This window comes from Phyllobates terribilis, unplaced genomic scaffold, assembly GCF_046119375.1.
Source record: "Phyllobates terribilis strain yellow unplaced genomic scaffold, ASM4611937v1 Scaffold_3__8_contigs__length_932513732, whole genome shotgun sequence".
In the NCBI taxonomy this organism is placed as follows: domain Eukaryota; kingdom Metazoa; phylum Chordata; class Amphibia; order Anura; family Dendrobatidae; genus Phyllobates; species Phyllobates terribilis.
In genome coordinates this window covers 18,018,593-18,038,664 of record NW_027362763.1, presented here as the reverse complement: position 1 = coordinate 18,038,664, position 20,072 = coordinate 18,018,593, and the positions used below count along the sequence as shown (strand labels likewise).

Genomic DNA, 20,072 nt, shown 5'->3' with positions numbered 1-20,072 from the left:
TTGTCCCCTCAGGATATATTATATATATATATATTGTCTCTAGTTGTCTCCTCAGGATATATTATATATATATATATTGTCTCTAGTTGTCTCCTCAGGATATATTATATATATATATATTGTCTCTAGTTGTTGTTTTTTATGAAGCTTTCTGTGCTGGAATTTCTCTTGCTACAAAATGACGTCATCGCAGGTCCTTCACCACAGCTGTGATGAGCTCCACCCCTCCTGATCACATGGTGCTGACGTCATCAGAGGTCCTTTAGATGCTGCACTGTAGTAGCTGCAGGTTGTAGGCTCCGGCTTTTCTCTCCGTTATGTGTAAGGTAAGAGGCCGCAGAGCATTGTGGGGTTGTGTTCCGTCTGGATGTTGGCGGCTCCTCCCGGCAGTTTGTAGATAGGGCTCAGCAGCTGCTGTGAGGTACAGAGGAGCACGGACGGCGGAGAGCAGCCCAGAACCAGTGAGGGAGCCAGTAACAGATCCGTCACATGGAGAGAAGTCTGCAGCAGTACTGTCTCCTAGCGGCGGCCCTGTGCCTAGCTCTCCCCTAGCGGCGGCCCTGTGCCTAGCACTCCCCTAGCGGCGGCCCTGTGCCTAGCTCTCCCGTAGCGGCGGCCCTGTGCCTAGCTCTCCCGTAGCGGCGGCCCTGTGCCTAGCTCTCCCGTAGCGGCGGCCCTGTGCCTAGCTCTCCCGTAGCGGCGGCCCTGTGCCTAGCTCTCCCGTAGCGGCGGCCCTGTGCCTAGCTCTCCCGTAGCGGCGGCCCTGTGCCTAGCTCTCCCGTAGCGGCGGCCCTGTGCCTAGCTCTCCCGTAGCGGCGGCCCTGTGCCTAGCTCTCCCCTAGCTGCCGCCCTGTAGGTGGGGCTACCCTAGCGTTGGCCCTGTAGGTGGGGCTACCCTAGCGTTGGCCCTGTAGGTGGGGCTCCCCTAGCGGCGGCCCTGTAGGTGGTTCTCCCCTAGCGGCGGCCCTGTAGGTGGTTCTCCCCTAGCGGCGGCCCTGTAGGTGGTTCTCCCCAAGCGGCGGCCCTGTAGGTGGCGCTCCCCTGTCGTCGGCCCTGTAGGTGGCGCTCCCCTGTCGTCGGCCCTGTAGGTGGGGCTCCCCTGTCGTCGGCCCTGTAGGTGGGGCTCCCCTGTCGTCGGCCCTGTAGGTGGGGCTCCCCTGTCGTCGGCCCTGTAGGTGGGGCTCCCCTGTCGTCGGCCCTGTAGGTGGGGCTCCGCTAGCGTCGGCCCTGTAGGTGGGGCTCCGCTAGCGTCGGCCCTGTAGGTGGCGCTCCCCTGTCGTCGGCCCTGTAGGTGGCGCTCCCCTGTCGTCGGCCCTGTAGGTGGGGCTCCCCTGTCGTCGGCCCTGTAGGTGGGGCTCCCCTGTCGTCGGCCCTGTAGGTGGGGCTCCCCTGTCGTCGGCCCTGTAGGTGGGGCTCCCCTGTCGTCGGCCCTGTAGGTGGGGCTCCCCTGTCGTCGGCCCTGTAGGTGGGGCTCCCCTGTCGTCGGCCCTGTAGGTGGGGCTCCCCTGTCGTCGGCCCTGTAGGTGGGGCTCCCCTGTCGTCGGCCCTGTAGGTGGGGCTCCCCTGTCGTCGGCCCTGTAGGTGGGGCTCCCCTGTCGTCGGCCCTGTAGGTGGGGCTCCCCTGTCGTCGGCCCTGTAGGTGGGGCTCCCCTGTCGTCGGCCCTGTAGGTGGCACTCCCCTTTTTTTTTTTTATTATTATTTATTATATAGCGCCATTGATTCCATGGCGCTGTACATGAGAAAGGGTTACATACCAGATACAGATATCACTTACAGTAAAGAACTAACAATGATAGACGGGTACAGAGGGAGGAGGACCCTGCCCCTGGGGGCTTACATTCTACAGATACATTGTATATTATTATTATTTATATAGCTCCATTGATTCCATGGTGCTGTACATGAGAAGGGGTTACATACCAGATACAGATATCACTTACAGTAAAGAACTAACAATGATAGACGGGCACAGGGGGAGGAGGACCCTGCCCCTGCGGGCTTACATTCTACAGATACATTGTATATTATTATTATTTATATAGCTCCATTGATTCCATGGCGCTGTACATGAGAAGGGGTTACATACCAGATACAGATATCACTTACAGTAAAGCACTAACAATGATAGACGGGTACAGAGGGAGGAGGATCTTGCCCCGGCGGGCTTACATAATACAGATACATTGTATATTATTATTATTTATATAGCTCCATTGATTCCATGGTGCTGTACATGAGAAGAGGTTACATACCAGATACAGATATCACTTACAGTAAAGAACTAACAATGATAGACGGGTACAGAGGGAGGAGGACCCTGCCCCTGCAGGCTTACATTCTACAGATACATTGTATATTATTATTATTTATATAGCTCCTTTGATGCCATGGTGCTGTACATGAGAAGGGGTTACATACCAGATACAGATATCACATACAGTAAAGAACTAACAATGATAGACGGGTACAGAGGGAGGAGGACCCTGCCCCTGGGGGCTTACATTCTACAGATACATTGTATATTATTATTATTTATATAGCGCCATTGATTCCATGGTGCTGTACATGAGAAGGGGTTACATACCAGATACAGATATCACTTACAGTAAAGCACTAACAATGATAGATGGGTACAGAGGGAGGAGGATCCTGCCCCTGCGGGCTTACATAATACAGATACATTGTATATTATTATTATTTATATAGCGCCATTGATTCCATGGCGCTGTACATGAGAAGGGGTTACATACCAGCTACAGATATCACATACAGTAACTAACAATGATAGACTGGTACAGAGGGAGGAGGACTCTGCCCCTGCAGACTTACATTCTACAGATACATTGTATGTTATTATTATTATTTATATAGCTCCATTGATGCCATGGTGCTGTACATGAGAAGGGGTTACATACTAAATACAGATATCACTTGCAGTAAATGAACTAACAATGATAGACAGGTACAGAGGGAGGAGGACTCTGTGTCACAGGTGTGTCAGAAGTGACAGTCGCTCTGCAGTTGGGTGCAGGAGATCTTAGTTTGGTGTTACAGACAACTTCTTAGATCTGTCTCACTCTAGGACCCAACGACTACCTCCCTCATGCTTATTAACACTCTGGCCTGGGTGTTTAAATACTTTGTTTGCTAGAGGAAGGTGCCGGTGATATTCACATGTTCCCTTGTGAAGGCTTGGAGCTGTTGCAGTCTGCTTACTTCCTCTCTGGTGCTAGAGGACGTGTGTGTAATCTCTCTGAAGTCGGCTCAAGCTAAGTTACTTTCCCCCGTGTCTGTCTACCTTGTTGTCTTTAGTTGTTGTTAGTGGGGACTGACTAGTTCTCATCCCTCTATTCCCTATTCAGGGCCAAGCGCTTGGAAAATACCGGGTTTTAGGTTCCTGTGTGGCGATTGGTGAAGAACCAAGGGACATTAGAGGAGACAGGGTGATATCAGATCAGCCTAGGAGGTCTGCACTCCCCCTTTTCCCTAGAGTCTGGGCTCCCTTCCCTTCGTGTTGCTGTAGGCTTGTTTGAAGAGATGGGTTTTCAGGTTCTGTCTGGAGGATCCGAGTGTGGTGGATAATCGGACGTGTTGAGGCACAGAATTCCATAGGACGGGGAATATTCGGGAGAACTCTTGGAGGCGATTGCGTGAGGAACGAATAAGTGTGGAGGAGAGAAGGAGGTCTTGGGAGGACTGGAGATTACGTGAGGGAATATATAGGGAGATTAGTTCAGAGATGTACGGAGGAGAGAGGTTATGGATGGCTTTGTAGGTCAGTGTTAGTAGTTTGACCTGGATATGCTGGGCAATTGGGAGCCAGTGAAGTAACGAGGCGAGAGATGAACTCGTCACGCAGCAGAGTTGAGGATGGACTGGAGGGGTGCGACAGTGTTAGCAGGTAGGCCACATAGGCGGATGTTGCAGTAGTCGAGGCGGGAGATGATGAGGGCATGCACAAGCAGTTTAGTAGATTGAGGGTTGAGGAAAGGACGGATTCTGGAAATGTTTTTGAGCTGGAGGCGACAGGAGGTGGCGAGAGCTTGGATGTGAGGTTTGAAGGACAGGGCAGAGTCAATGGTTACTCCGAGGCAGCGGCTCTCTGGTGCAGGGGAAAGTGTAGAAGAAATGCTAGCACAGGCTCCCAGTATCCGTTGTTTCAGATGCTGCACATCTCCTATCTTCACAGCATAGACAATTGCCTTCAGATGACAAAAAAGATAAAAGTCTAAGGGGGTCAGATCGGGAGACCTTGGTGGCCATTCAACTGGCCCACGACGACCAATCCACTTTCCAGGAAACTGTTCATGTAGGAATGCTCGGACCTGACACCCATAATGTGGTGGTGACCGTCTTGTTGGAAAAACTCATGGAACGTGCCATCTTCAGTGCATAAAGAGGGCAACACATCATCATGTAGCAATTTGAGATATCCAGTGGCATTGACGTTTCCATTGATGAAAAATGGCCCCACTATCTTTGTACCCCATATACCACACCATAGCATCAAGATACGAGATGTGCAGCATCTGAAACAATTGATACTGGAAGCCTGTGCTAGCATTTCTTCTGCGGTGTTGCTATCAGTGTGTCAAGAGTGGGAGAAGAGGGTTGCATTGACATCCAACACAATGGGCAGCACTTTGAACACATTTTATAAGTGGTCATAAACTTGTAAAAAACTCATGAAAGAATAAAGTTACGTTAAAACCAAGCACACCATTGTTTTTCTTATGAAATTCTCAATATGTTTGTGTCAAATGACCCTCTTCCCATTGAAGAAAATAAAGTTGGATCCAAAATGGCCGACTTCAAAATGGCCACCATGGTCACCACCCATCTGGAAAAGTTTTCCCCCTCCCATATACTAATGTGCCACAAACAGGAAGTTGATATCACCAACCATTCCCATTTAATTTAGGTGTTTCCATATAAATGGCCCACCCTGTACTTTAAAAAAGAGGAAAGTGTAACAGAAACACAGCTCTACACCCTGTGTTATCGCTTTTATGAATAACACTTATAAAGCTAATATTAAATTATCAAAGATATGTAGGCAGATTTAATTGTGTAAAATAATAATCAAAGCAAAGTATAAATATTTACCATAACAACCTTTTTATTATTTAGAGACAGTTTATCCATCAGCTACTTCCCCATGCTATGGGAGCCTGGAGGGGACAATCCCCTTCACTGACGGACATCTTGTCTCTAAATCCCGTCATATATGATTACTGGAGGAGCACTGTGATATTTTTCAGATGTGATAACTGATGGTCTATGATGTCTGATCTTACGCGTCTCTTTACGTAGTGTCGTCATAACAAATACACCAGTTCTATCAGTTACATACACCAGTAATACCAACATCTATGTAATGAAGGGGTAAATGCGTATACTCGTATTCCCCATTCCCACTATATGAGGTCTACCACTCGGTTGGCTTGTCTACAGCTCATGTATATAGGGAATGTTTGGGGACAGCATTTGTATCTAGGTCACCATGCTGAAGTCTGAAGGTAGCAGATGTAAGGCGAGCTAAGGTGCATGTTCCCTCTGCACCTGGGAGAAGCCATTTATAGGCCTGGTGACCACATACTAGATATACATCCTTGGCAGTATGCAGGGTATGATGTCAGGGAGTCTCTGAAGACAACGTATATAAGTCAGAAGTCCTTACATCAGAGGTTCAGCTGTTTTAGAAACCGACCTCTTTCCTTCCGGATGTCTTAGACTCGGCAGGGTAATTAAATGGGTCAAGTCGTTCACAAGTCTGGGCAGAATCTGTAAACCACATCTTGCTATTGTCCAAAAGTCCATGGTTATTTTTCTGGAAACATTGATCATTAGAAATCCTAGAAGTGCTGTCACCCCTTCCTAGGCCTCGGAGAGTGGGCATCGTCGGCTTTACTGGAATATTCTCAGCCCCGTGTGTTTTCATTGGCTGTAAGCCATAATCACCAACATTAACAGAAATAAGAGGTTAAAAAAGTATAATGAATTAAGAGTATGTCATAGGAGACCCAAACATGGTAAAACACAATTTTATTAGTGAAATTAAAATATAGGGATGGGTAATAAAAATATTGCAACTACTACAATATAATATTTAAAAAAGAAAGTGGCAAGGGCCGAGGGTGTTCAGTCGTGGCTCGGGTAGCAGGAAAGTGGCAAGGGCCGAGGGTGTTCAGTCGTGGCTCGGGGAGCAGTTGTTGTTTACATTTTTGGTCACTGGGTCGTGGTCATCCCCTGGGAAGAGGAGAGGAAACTTGGTAAAGTTGTGACTCTTGGAATTAATGACCCATGAGCGGGTGGGTTTAAGTGTCGGAGACCTGGTAATAGAGGATGGAAGATGAACAGGGTGGGTCCAAGTGGTTATTCCTCACCGATTTGTTAAAAAGGAGAATACACAAGAAGTGATTGGGCGTTCTATGCGTAAATGAGGACAATGGGTAGTGGTATATTACCTGGACGTAGTTGTTGGTAACTGCGCGGATGTTTAGTAGAAGTGGCGCCCCTTGTGGACAAGGTTAGTACCTGGTACTTGTGGTTATAAGAGGAAAAAAGTAACTATGAGGAAGAAACCAGGCAAGTAAAGAGAGAAATAAAGATAGTTACACCTGGATTTGGTGCGGTATGTGTATAAACAGGTTGGTTTCCAGGTGACCTAGGATACAGAGGGTCCAGTGGATTCCACCAGGACGGCTGTACCCAGAGTCCAGTAACTGATGGTAGATCTTGGCTAATATGAGGACGTGACTGCCAATAGGCCTCCGGCTGGTGGATGCTGTATTAGCGGATCGTATAGAGTCCTCAAGGTTGGATGTCCCGATCTTGGTAATGCTCAGTGTCCGGCAGAACTAATTAGTGCACTGAGTCCTTAGTAGTTTTCCTTGTTACAGGGGGTAGAGGTGATGAGGAGCACTATAGTTATAGCACAAGCCACGACTGAACACCCTCGGCCCTTGCCACTTTATTTTTTAAATATTATATTGTACTAGTCGCAATATTTTTATTACCCATCCCTATGTTGTAATTTCACTAATTAAATTGTGTTTAACCATTTTTGGGTCTCCTATGATATACTTTTTTAACCTATCTATTCAGCACAAGTGAAGCCTTCTTTATTATTATTTTTTAACCTCCTTGACAATTAGTGGTATTTGTCTTTACTTGCCGCAGTTTACTTTAGGAAGACCCACCTAGCGCCGCTAACCTTTATTATTAATTAACAGGAATAAACACTTGAAATAGATAATTCTGTTTATAATGACTCTATATGATGAGTTTCACTTTTTATATTGAAGAACTGAAATAAATTAACTTTTTGATGCATCTCACCGGCAATAAATATGGACCCATCTTCAGCTGGGTCTTTTATGCCGAAGTGGGGACCTGCCCACACACTCCCCTGCGATGACCTCACAAGGCCGGAGCTCCACCCTTCATGTTTTTATTAAAAACTAACTTCTATCATAACTCCTCGCTGGTTGATCACAGAAGCTCACAAGTGATACCATATTTTTTTATTACGAATTCACCTTTCTTTAGAGGCTACACATGGCATAGCTGCTTTCTGTTATTTTTGTACTTTTGCATTATATCTCACCGGAAGGGCTCACAGATCCGGAAAACTATGCGTATAGTTCCTTAGCTTACCCTGCTGCTAAAAATGCTCACAGATCCGGAAAACTATGTGTATAGTTCCTTAGCTTACCCTGCCGCTAAAAATGTGTCCCATTATTATCGGAAGTATAGAACTTCCGATATTCCATATTTCGTGTCGGTGCCAGCAAGACTGCAGATTTCTGTTGAGCAAATGGGGATGTCCTGGAGGTGAGAGAGAATTCTTTTGAAGCCAGGAACTGCGTCCTTGTCACCTAGGTGTAAATTTATCACAAACCTATGCCACTAGGAACTCTATTCCTATGTTAATTAGAATGGACTATTGAGCTTGCCACCTCTCCTGTGTTCGGCGATTTGCATAGAAGCAACTGGCCAGAGTGTCAGCTCTTGTTCCCTTGACAAGTAGTATAGGGGAGGGGGAAGAGAGAGATAAATTGTTAATATTTTCTATGACCCTGTTATATAACTTATTTCTTTAACTTTACTTTCTGATAAAATCATCATTTTAGTCTTCTAATATAGAAATTCTCACCGGATGAATCAAGAATTTCCACCACATTTGTAGAGATAATTGGGTGAAGCCTCCGACATCCTGTGTCTCAATAGATTCTGTATGTTACTAATGATTTCCCCTTTGTGATTTCCAGTATCTCTCACCATCATAAAGACGCCTGCAGGACCAGACACCTCCACATCATCCAGTTTTCTCTGATGAATGACTCAACAAGGATGGACAAAGACAGGAAAAAGATTACCCAAAGAATAATAGACTTTGCCTTGGAGATCATCTCCCTGCTGAGTGGAGAGGTAAACTCTTCTATATTTCTATCATTATCTGCTGAGTGGAGAGGTAAACTCTTCTATATTTCTATTATCTGCTGAGTGGAGAGGTAAACTCTTCTATATTTCTATTATCTGCTGAGTGGAGAGGTAAACTCTTCTATATTTCTATCATTATCTGCTGAGTGGAGAGGTAAACTCTTCTATATTTCTATCATTATCTGCTGAGTGGAGAGGTAAACTCTTCTATATTTCTATTATCTGCTGAGTGGAGAGGTAAACTCTTCTATATTTCTATTATCTGCTAAGTGGAGAGGTAAACTCTTCTATATTTCTATCATTATCTGCTGAGTGGAGAGGTAAACTCTTCTATATTTCTATTATCTGCTGAGTGGAGAGGTAAACTCTTCTATATTTCTATTATTATCTGCTAAGCGAAAACGCTTAAAAAACTCTTGGTAATCCGTGCCCCATGTTCCCCGATGATAATCCGCATGTGCTGTTCACATGCTGCAGAAATTTCCTCTGTGTATTATCATTGCGGAAAAATACGCAGCATGTCCATTAATTTTGCAGACACGCAGCGTAATTGCCGCCATTGACTTGCATTGAATCACTTAATATTCGCATGACTACATGTGAACGTGCGGATATTAAGTGATTTCAATGTGGTACCCGGGTCTGGAGAAGAGCAGACTCTCATCCAGACCCGGGGACCATAGTACCTGGGGAAAAAAAAAAAAATAAAAATATATACATTATTCTTAGCTTCTGATGGCTCCTGGTCTCCTGTACAATGTAAAAGGACCTGCCATGACGTCATTTAGTCATGTGACAGATCACGTGACGTCGGCGGTCGCCGTGACCAGTCACATGACTAAATGACGTCACCGCAGGTCCTTTTAGACCTCCGCGAGCCGTACAAGAGACCGGATGCAGCGGAGAAAAGACCGGGGGCCATCGGAAGGTAAGTATAATGTTTATTTTTTTACCATTTTTACTCTTTTTTTTTAAGTATTACTTGGTCACACTATATATGCCGGTTGCATGGATTTATATAGTGTGACCAAGTTGTCAAGTACTTTCCAAGTGATGCTAAAATCGCTTGTCAGCCCGCATGCAGAAATGCAAGTGAAGAACGCTTGACAAATGCTTCTCCCTGGCAGGAAAAACGCATATACAATGAGCATGTACAATCCGCATGTGTGGTTTCTGCCAGGGAGATGCGGAAAAAATCTGCCGCATTTCTGCATCGTGGGCACTTAGCCTTACGGTGCATATGTTTTCCTTTTCAAACTCTCTGGCTTAAAAAGTGGACAAATCCAGGCTCTGCGGTCTCTCATGTGAGGGCGAATTAGTCTTTGGCTCAACCCTGGGCGAAATCCCGGACAAGGATTCAGACTCGACAAAGGAGTTCCGCTAACCAGCATTCCAAAGTTTAAAACAAACCTTTCAATTGTCAAAGAAGAGCAGAGAACCCCCCACTTCCCCACCGAGACAAAGGGACCAGAAATGGAAGCAGTCCAGAAACCGAGGGAAGAACTCCTTGGGGGATATATTTTTTTTTTCTCAGGGCTTCTCAAAAGATCCAGGCGACAATGATGCCAGAACCCAGGTAGGTGGAAGACGAAAAGGATTTCTTCCTGCCTGGGGAAAATCTATTTTTAAGCTGGTGGGTCTTGAGCACCATAGGCGAACGGTTGAAGCTAGAATTTGGTCCCCTTCCCCTAGAAATGTTCATGATCACAGAAGACCAGCAATCAAAGATAGGCCAAGAAGCCCTAGAACGGGGGGGGGGAAGTCTTGTCACTAATAGAAAAGGGAGTACTCCCCTCGATCCCAAAAGGAGACAGAGAAAGGGATTTACAGTCCTCTCTTTTTAAGAAGGAAACCGTATCTATCATTCAGGAGAATTATAAACCTAAAAAAGTGAAACCATTTCATACAACATTTTAAAATGGAAACAATTGGGTCGGCGGTAAAACTCCTGTTTCTGGGATGTTATACAGCAACCATAGATCTCCAGGATGCCGATTATCATGTTCTGATCTTCCATAAACCCAAAAATATCTCGGTGGTGGTCAACATTCAAGGACATCTAACCCACCAGCAATACCAGGCGCTCTTTTTTCCTCTCAATGGCTCAAAGAGTATTCACAAAGTTGGTGGCAGAAATGTCGGCTCATGTCAGGGAGAAAAACATTCTGTTCATCCCAAACCTGGATGATTTTCTGAGCGCAGGGAAATCCAAATCAGATGACAGGAGGGGAATAGACCAAGTCAAAGACATATTAACCTCTCTAGGATGGTTAATAAATAAAAAACAACCAGAGAATAGAGGCAAACGTACTATGCTACCCGCAGAGACCAGTCAACTTAAGATCTCTTGTTGATCCCTTTTATTTTCTGTGACTGTACACACGTGGTCAAAATGTCTGTCCAGGCCGATTTCATGAGTTTAATCTTTAAAAAAAATCCCATGTAAGCAGAAAAGCAATGTCTGACTTTTCATTTGTTCATTTTCATAGATTTTTAATTTATTTCTGTGGCCATTGTGGGTTTTTCTTTCATTAGACGAGGGGTACCAACAACTTTGACCACGTGTGTATATGCTGTGTTGTTTTGTTCCCTTTGTAAAATCTTTTGTATGTTTTCAGAAACACTGCCTCGCTTTAGATTAAAGGGAAGGTGCCATCAATTTTTTTTTCTTTTTTTTGAAAATAACATTATAATATTAATTTAAGCTTTGTATAGATTGCAAACACTGTAACATGCAAAATATCTATAAAAAAAAAAAAAAAAAAAATTACCTATACTTGCAGCTAGGGGGAGCATCTTCCTGTATAGACCTCAAGCAGCTACAGTAATGCTTACTTGCATTACGTTAGCTGCAAAATTGGGGCAGTGTCCTTGTGACATCAATGTTTCCCTCCCCTTTTAGGTGTTATACTACACCCAAAAGTGGGGGAGGCAGAATAAAGACTAGAGACAATGCACTGCCATTTTCTTGGTGACTGCACTGTGATCTAATCTCAACCAGCTGCTAAACAGGAAGTGGATCTCAGTATATTTACAGAAGAGCAAGCAGAAGGAAGACAATGGACTGTGGAGCAACGTGGACCTGAGGAGCAGAGCTGCACGCAGTGGAGAAGAGAGCAGCAGCGAGGCCAGAACCAAGGAGACTAAACAGTGCAGCGGTGAGGGTCCATAGCTTTACTGCACAGGCAGTGGAGGATGGGAGAATATGAGAGCATAGCTGGGGGAGCGTGTGCGTGTGTGCGCGAAAAGCTTCCAATTACATGTCCTCAGTGTGGAAGCTCTGGGCCACAATGAAATGGTACCTAGACACACCTACAGCTGTGAATTGAGCAGCCCACAGAGGCGTGCCCAGTTCACAGCTAATGTGGCTACAATGTTACAGATAGGGTCGGCATCCGACCACTGAAGCCTATGTCCAGGGCTGCCGTATTTGAAGGAGTGTGAGTGTAGTGTAGTAACTCTTACACTCCTGAAAATCAAGATGGCAGCCCCCAGTAGCTGCAAAACAAATTAATAAAAAATAAACTATAAATACTGGGCACTTGAAAATATGTAATAACATTAAGGAATTTAACATTTTAATTTATTTTACATAATGTAAAAATGTGGCACCTTCCCTTTTAAGTATAAAATCAAATAGTTCTGTTCCTTTTGTTCTATAACCGCACCTGGAAGCCATACGCTACCTATCAGGCATCCAGTCAGCCTGTAGAAATGACTGGTGGAGGCAGCGAGTAGTCTGGGGTTATCATGGCGTTAGCAGTGACCGTACTGGGGGTATATATACATATTCCATGCGTTGGAATCTGGAGGTGTATATAACATACGCTCACTGTTAGTTTTCCGATAACCGGCCTGTTAGTGTACTCAGCCTGCAACGTCTTCTGTTGATAGTTGTCCAATTATGTAATTGTCCAGACAATAGGGGGCAGCAGAGAGCTGTTTGACACAAAGATCTCAGCGGAGGGTTCTGCGTGACCTTCCCGGGCTGTGATATTGTGAATAATCCTGACAGTCTATTAAACTCACAGTATATAGAGAGGCTCCGCCTTTTAAAGCTGTAGGATTGCTGTCATTGGGAGTGGATCCTCTCTCTATGGTGCTGTCGTGGGTCTGGAAAATCCAAGTACTGGTAAGTAATTATTATTGGTTCAGTATCTGGTAAGTGTTAGACTGTGTGCACACATTGTCACAAAACCGGAAGGGTTTCCTGATGCCAAGAAAATGTCTGAGAATCCTGAAGTCTCATGTACACATGGCCTATTTGTGACTTGCAGATTTAGATCTGCGTAATGTTAATTCGTTCAGTGTTTTTACTGCAGATTTCACCCACACTATTGATTGGAGAAAAATCTGCACCAAAAGTGCGAGTAAAAAAACGTGACAAAAATGCACATTTTTTTTTTTCTGCTGTTTTTCCTACTGAGAGATGCAGAAATGTCTGCACTAAATACTCCACCGCCCCTCAATCTGCCCCGACCTGATCTGGCGCTCTCCTTAAGAAGACGAGTTGTAGAGGTTCTTCTGGACACTGAAGCTCCGACGTTTCATCTTCTAGAAAAAAAACTTGTAACACAAAAAGTAAATATTTTTAAACATAAAAATCTCCTCCCTCCGCTCCAGTCCTGAACCTGTAAGGAGGTCGGGCAGCCGGGATTCTGTTGGTGGCCTAGGGTCAGGCTATACAGGAACCTTTCTTAAATGTTTTTCCCCTTTAATGTTACTTATAATCTGTAGAAAACAATCAAGAAACAAACAAATCATTTTGAGAGGAAAACAAAAAATAAAGAAGTAAAATAATGTGGTTGCATAAATCTGCACAGCGTTATCTTAATCCTTTGTTGCAGGTCCCTGTGAATGGTGGCGCCCTCCTCAGGTTCTGATATATTGCCTCTTGGTTCAGGTGTGGGCTCGGCCATTCCAGAACTTCCACCTCCTTCTGGAGAAGCCACGCTTCCTAGTTTGGAGATCAATTACAGCTGTTGTTGCACTGAAAGGTGAAATTCCTCCTCATCTTCAGCTTTATAGCAGAAGCCCCGAGGTTCTGATGTAAAATTGTCTGATATTTGGGACTGTGTTAATTCCCTCTCCCTTCAGTAAAGCTACTGAGAACCAGCCCCCAATTCCAATGCTGCCCCCGGCCTCACGGGTCCTGCGTTCTTCTGGTGAAGTGCAGTATGCACTGTGCCCCAATCTTACACACTATACTCAGGTCTCACTGGTGGTCCGTGGTCTGACTAAGGCTGTGTGCACACGATGCGTTTTTAATGCGTTTCCGCGGCGTTTCTGCAGCTGCGGAAACGCATTAAAAACGCATGGTAGAAGGGCAGCAATGTTCCCCAATGGAAATCCGCATGTGCTGTGCCCATGATGCGGATTTTTCCGCAGCTTAAATGCTGCGATCAAAAATCCGCAGCATGTCCATTAATTTTGCGGAAACGCTGCTTTTTCGCCGCCATTGACTTGCATTAGTATGCATGGAATCCGCATCACTGTATATGTTGATGCACATTCCATGCGGCTAATGTGCGGATGGTACCCGGGTCTGGATGAGAGGACTCTCATCCAGACCCAGGTACCATTAAAAAAAAAAAAAAAAAAAAAAAAAAAAAAATTATATATATATATATATATATATATATATATATATATATATATATATATCTCTTACCTTCCGGCGACCCGTGCTGCGTCCTCCTGGCTTCCCGGGCACTTCGCGGTTGAATGAAGGACCTACGCTGACGTCAGAGTCATGTGACGGGTCACGTGACGCTGACGTCGGCAGGTCCTTCAGTCTTACACTGCCGGCAGCTGGGACGGAGGGAAGCAAGACAGCGCGGGCCATCGGAGGGTAAGTATATATTTATTTTTTGACATTCACACACTATATAAATCCTTGCCGGTTGCATGGATTTATATAGTGTGAAATTGACAAGCACTTTCCAAGTGATACTAAAATCACTTGGGAAGCGCTTATCAACACGCATGCGGAAATGAAAGTGAAGACCGCTTCATTTCCGCATGTCCCTGGCAGGAAAACGCATGTACAATCCGCATGCGTTTTTTCCTGCCAGGGAGATGCAGAAACGCTCAGGAAAAAATCCTAAGCATTTCTGCATCGTGTGCACATACCCTAAGTGTGGGACTAGGCCCTTGTGAAATAAGAGCAGCAGGGTCATTGTACCTCACAAAGACGCTGGATCCCACTTATATATTGCACCTACATCTCGTCAAGGACACAGAAGGGGAAAAGCCGCAGACGTAGTCCGATCTCTACCAGGACTACACTGTACTAAATCCACCACGGGAAGTCTTGACACCACAGTGCTTATACATTATACAGACACTATATTTATTACTTTGTGTAGCCGTAATATTTGTGTTACCCAAGATATTGATTAGCAAATGTGTTGAGTTCCAGTAAGTAATCATCCATGGAGGAGCATAGGCTCCGGATGATGGAGGGGAGGTTGATGATGGAACTCAACTCTACAATCAGGGCTGGGCAGGCGCTGACCAAACCTCCGACTCCACGACTCCCTCATACACGGCTCATGTGTAAGTGATTAATTTTACTGCAGCACAGCTTCATCTGAGATTAAAGTCTAGACCCTCAGATCAGGAATAGAACAGACATTTATAGGACACGTCATAACTTTCCCAAATTCTTATGGAAAAATATTCCCCTCAAACTGCATTGAGCTACTGCTCCCAATGTATTATATATTGTCGGAGTTGGTCCATTTTATACCGACTTCACCACAATGTGCTCCGACTCCACAGCCCTGACTACAACCCAATAAACATTGCAGAATATTGTTTTTTTTCAGCCCTAAGATCTAATACTGTATTAATCAGAGTGAAGACAAATGTAAATTTTTCCTTATATTTATATGACTGGTTCTCAAATCAGACAAGGAGGTAAGAAGAGAATATAATGCAGGGAAGGAGAATGTACAATGTTCTAGAGAGAAAGATCATCTCATCGGATAATAAATCTGGATCCATTGTGTATATAGAGATATCCATCAGTGTCTCCCCCCACAGGAATACACAGTGGTGAGGAAGGCCCCGGGGGGCCCAAGACACCACACCAAGCCGCCCCCGATCTCACTGATACCGGAGAGGAAGGAGAGGATCCTGGAACTGACCACCAAGATCACCGAGCTGCTGACCAGAGAGGTGACTGCTGGGAGATTATACACTGGAGGATTCTGGGTGATGAGAGGAGACTGCTGGGAGATTATACAGTATACTCTGGAGGATTCTGGGTGATGAGAGGAGACTGCTGGGAGATTATACAGTATACTCTGGAGGATTCTGGGTGATGAGAGGAGACTGCTGGGAGATTATACAGTATACACTGGAGGATTCTGGGTGATGAGAGGAGACTGCTGGGAGATTATACAGTATACTCTGGAGGATTCTGGGTGATGAGAGGAGACTGCTGGGAGATTATACAGTATACTCTGGAGGATTCTGGGTGATGAGAGGAGACTGCTGGGAGATTATACAGTATGCACTGGAGGATTCTGGGTGATGAGAGGAGACTGCTGGGAGATTATACAGTAAACACTGGAGGATTCTGGGTGATGAGGGGAGACTGCTGGGAGATTATACAATATACACTGGAGGATTCTGGGTAATGAGAGGAGAGGAGACTGCTAGGGGATTATACACTGGAGGATTCTGGGTGAAGAGCAGAGAGGAGACTGCTGGGAGATTATGCAGGCTACACTGGAGGATTATGGGTGATGAGAGGAGACTGCTGGGAGATTATACAGTATACACTGGAGGATTCTGGGTGATGAGAGGAGACTGCTGGGAGATTATACAGTATACACTGGAGGATTCTGGGTGATGAGACGAGACTGCTGGGAGATTATACAGTATACACTGGAGGATTCTGGGTGATGAGAGGAGACTGCTGGGAGATTCTACAGTATACACTGGAGGATTCTGTGTGATGAGAGGAGACTGCTGGGAGATTATACAGTATACACTGGAGGATTCTGGGTGATGAGAGGAGACTGCTGGGAGATTATACAGTATACACTGGAGGATTCTGGGTGAGCGGAGGGGAGACTGCTGGGAGATTATACAGTATACACTGGAGGATTCTGGGTGATGAGAGGAGACTGCTGGGAGATTATACAGTATACACTGGAGGATTCTGGGTGATGAGAGGAGAGGAGACTGCTGGGAGATTATGCTGGTTACACTGGAGGATTCTGGGTGATGAGAGGAGAGGAGACTGCTAGGGGATTATACACTGGAGGATTCTGGGTGATGAGCGGAGAGGAGACCGCTGGGAGATTATGCAGGCTACACTGGAGGATTATGGGTGAGCAGAGGAGAGGAGAGGAGACTGCTGGGGGTTTATACAGTATACACTGGAGGATTCTGGGTGATGAGAGGAGAGTGCTGGGAGATTATACAGTATACTCTGGAGGATTCTGGGTGATGAGAGGAGACTGCTGGGAGATTATACAGTATACTCTGGAGGATTCTGGGTGATGAGAGGAGACTGCTGGGAGATTATACAGTATACACTGGAGGATTCTGGGTGATGAGAGGAGACTGCTGGGAGATTATACAGTATACTCTGGAGGATTCTGGGTGATGAGAGGAGACTGCTGGGAGATTATACAGTATACTCTGGAGGATTCTGGGTGATGAGAGGAGACTGCTGGGAGATTATACAGTATGCACTGGAGGATTCTGGGTGATGAGAGGAGACTGCTGGGAGATTATACAGTAAACACTGGAGGATTCTGGGTGATGAGGGGAGACTGCTGGGAGATTATACAATATACACTGGAGGATTCTGGGTAATGAGAGGAGAGGAGACTGCTAGGGGATTATACACTGGAGGATTCTGGGTGAAGAGCAGAGAGGAGACTGCTGGGAGATTATGCAGGCTACACTGGAGGATTATGGGTGATGAGAGGAGACTGCTGGGAGATTATACAGTATACACTGGAGGATTCTGGGTGATGAGAGGAGACTGCTGGGAGATTATACAGTATACACTGGAGGATTCTGGGTGATGAGACGAGACTGCTGGGAGATTATACAGTATACACTGGAGGATTCTGGGTGATGAGAGGAGACTGCTGGGAGATTATACAGTATACACTGGAGGATTCTGGGTGAGCGGAGGGGAGACTGCTGGGAGATTATACAGTATACACTGGAGGATTCTGGGTGATGAGAGGAGACTGCTGGGAGATTATACAGTATACACTGGAGGATTCTGGGTGATGAGAGGAGAGGAGACTGCTGGGAGATTATGCTGGTTACACTGGAGGATTCTGGGTGATGAGAGGAGAGGAGACTGCTAGGGGATTATACACTGGAGGATTCTGGGTGATGAGCGGAGAGGAGACCGCTGGGAGATTATGCAGGCTACACTGGAGGATTATGGGTGAGCAGAGGAGAGGAGAGGAGACTGCTGGGGGTTTATACAGTATACACTGGAGGATTCTGGGTGATGAGAGGAGAGTGCTGGGAGATTATACAGTATACACTGGAGGATTCTGGGTGAGGAGAGGAGACTGCTGGGTGATTATACAGTATACACTGGAGGATTCTGGGTGATGAGAGGAGACTGCTGGGAGATTATACAGTATACACTGGAGGATTCTGGGTGATGAGAGGAGACTGCTGGGAGATTCTACAGTATACACTGGAGGATTCTGGGTGATGAGAGGAGACTGCTGGGAGATTATACAGTATACACTGGAGGATTCTGGGTGATGAGAAGAGACTGCTGGGAGATTATACAGTATGCACTGGAGGATTCTGGGTGATGAGAGGAGACTGCTGGGAGATTATACAGTATACACTGGAGGATTGTGGGTGATGAGAGGAGACTGCTGGGAGATTCTACAGTATACACTGGAGGATTCTGGGTGATGAGAAGAGACTACTGGGAGATTATACAGTGTACACTGGAGGATTCTGGGTGATGAGAGGAGACTGCTGGGAGATTTTACAGTATACACTGGAGGATTCTGAGTGATGAGAGGAGACTGCTGGGAGATTATACAGTATACACTGGAGGATTGTGGGTGATGAGAGGAGTGGAGACTGCTGGGAGTTTATACACTGGAGGATTGTGGGTGATGAGAGGAGACTGCTGGGAGATTATACAGTATACACTGGAGGATTCTGGGTAATGAGCAGAGAGGAGACTGCTGGGAGATTATACAGTATACACTGGAGGATTCTGGGTGATGAGAGGAAACTGCTGGGAGATTATACAGTATTCACTGGAGGATTCCGGGTGATGAGAGGAGACTGCTGGGAGATTATACAGTGGAGGATTCTGGGTGATGAGCAGAGAGGAGACTGCTGGGAGATTATACAGTATACACTGGAGGATTCTGGGTGATGAGCGGAGACTGCTGGGAGATTATACAGTATACACTGGAGGATTCTGGGTGATAAGAGGAGAGCAGACTGCAGGGAGATTATACAGTATACACTGGAGGATTCTGGGTGATGAGAGGAGAGAAGACTGCTGGGAGATTATACAGTATGCACTGGAGGATAGTGGGTGATGAGAGGAGACTGCTGGGAGATTATACAGTATATACTGAAGGATTATGGGTGATGAGCAGAGAGGAGACTGCTGGGAGATTATACAGTATACACTGGAGGATTCTGCGTGATGAGAGGAGACTACTGAGAGATTATACAGTATACACTGGAGGATTCTAGGTGAGGAGAGGAGACTGCTGGGAGATTATACAGTGTATTGGAAGATTCTGGGTGATGAGGGGAGACCGCTGGGACTTTATACACTGGAGGATTATGGGTGATGAGAAGAGACTGCTGGGAGATTATACAGTGTACACTGGAGGATTCTGGGTGATGAGAGGAAACTGCTGGGAGATTATACAGTATACACTGGAGGATTCTGGGTGATGAGAGGAGAGAAGACTGCTGGGAGATTACACAGTATACACTGGAGGATTCTGGGTGATGAGAGGAGACTGCTGGGAGATTCTACAGTATACACTGGAGGATTCTGGGTGATGAGAGGAGACTACTGGGAGATTATACAGTATACACTGGAGGATTCTGGGTGATGAGAGGAGACTGCTGAGAGATTTTACAGTATACACTGGAGGATTCTGGGTGATGAGAGGAGACTGCTGGGAGATTATACAGTATGCACTGGAGGATTCTGGGTGATGAGCGGAGAGGAGACTGCTGGGAGATTATACAGTATACACTGGAGGATTCTGGGTGATGAGAGGAGACTGCTGGGAGATTCTACAGTATACACTGGAGAATTCTGGGTGATGAGAGGAGACTACTGGGAGATTATACAGTATACACTGGAGGATTCTGGGTGATGAGAGGAGACTGCTGGGAGATTATACAGTATACACTGGAGGATTCTGGGTGATGAGAGGAGACTGCTGGGAGATTATACAGTATACACTGGAGGATTCTGGGTGAGGAGAGGAGACTGCTGGGAGATTATACAGTATACACTGGAGGATTCTGGGTGATGAGAGGAGAGGAGACTGCTGGGAGATTATCCAGTATACAATGGAGGATTCTGGGTGAGGAGAGGAGACTGCTGGGAGATTATACAATATACACTGGAGGA

The 20,072-nt window shown here is 45.8% G+C and overlaps 1 protein-coding gene across 1 annotated transcript in view; it reads left to right on the top strand.

Moving 5' to 3' along the window:
* Nucleotides 1–205: 205 nt before the first annotated feature.
* LOC141258696 (uncharacterized) overlaps nucleotides 206–20,072 on the top strand; it is an 86,666-nt gene continuing 66,799 nt past the window's right edge. The window contains exons 1-3 of the mRNA XM_073673709.1: nucleotides 206–326; nucleotides 8,275–8,434; nucleotides 15,494–15,628. Coding sequence (XP_073529810.1) covers nucleotides 8,339–8,434; nucleotides 15,494–15,628 — 231 coding nt within the window. The 5' untranslated portion in view covers nucleotides 206–326; nucleotides 8,275–8,338. The remainder of the gene's footprint in view (nucleotides 327–8,274; nucleotides 8,435–15,493; nucleotides 15,629–20,072) is intronic.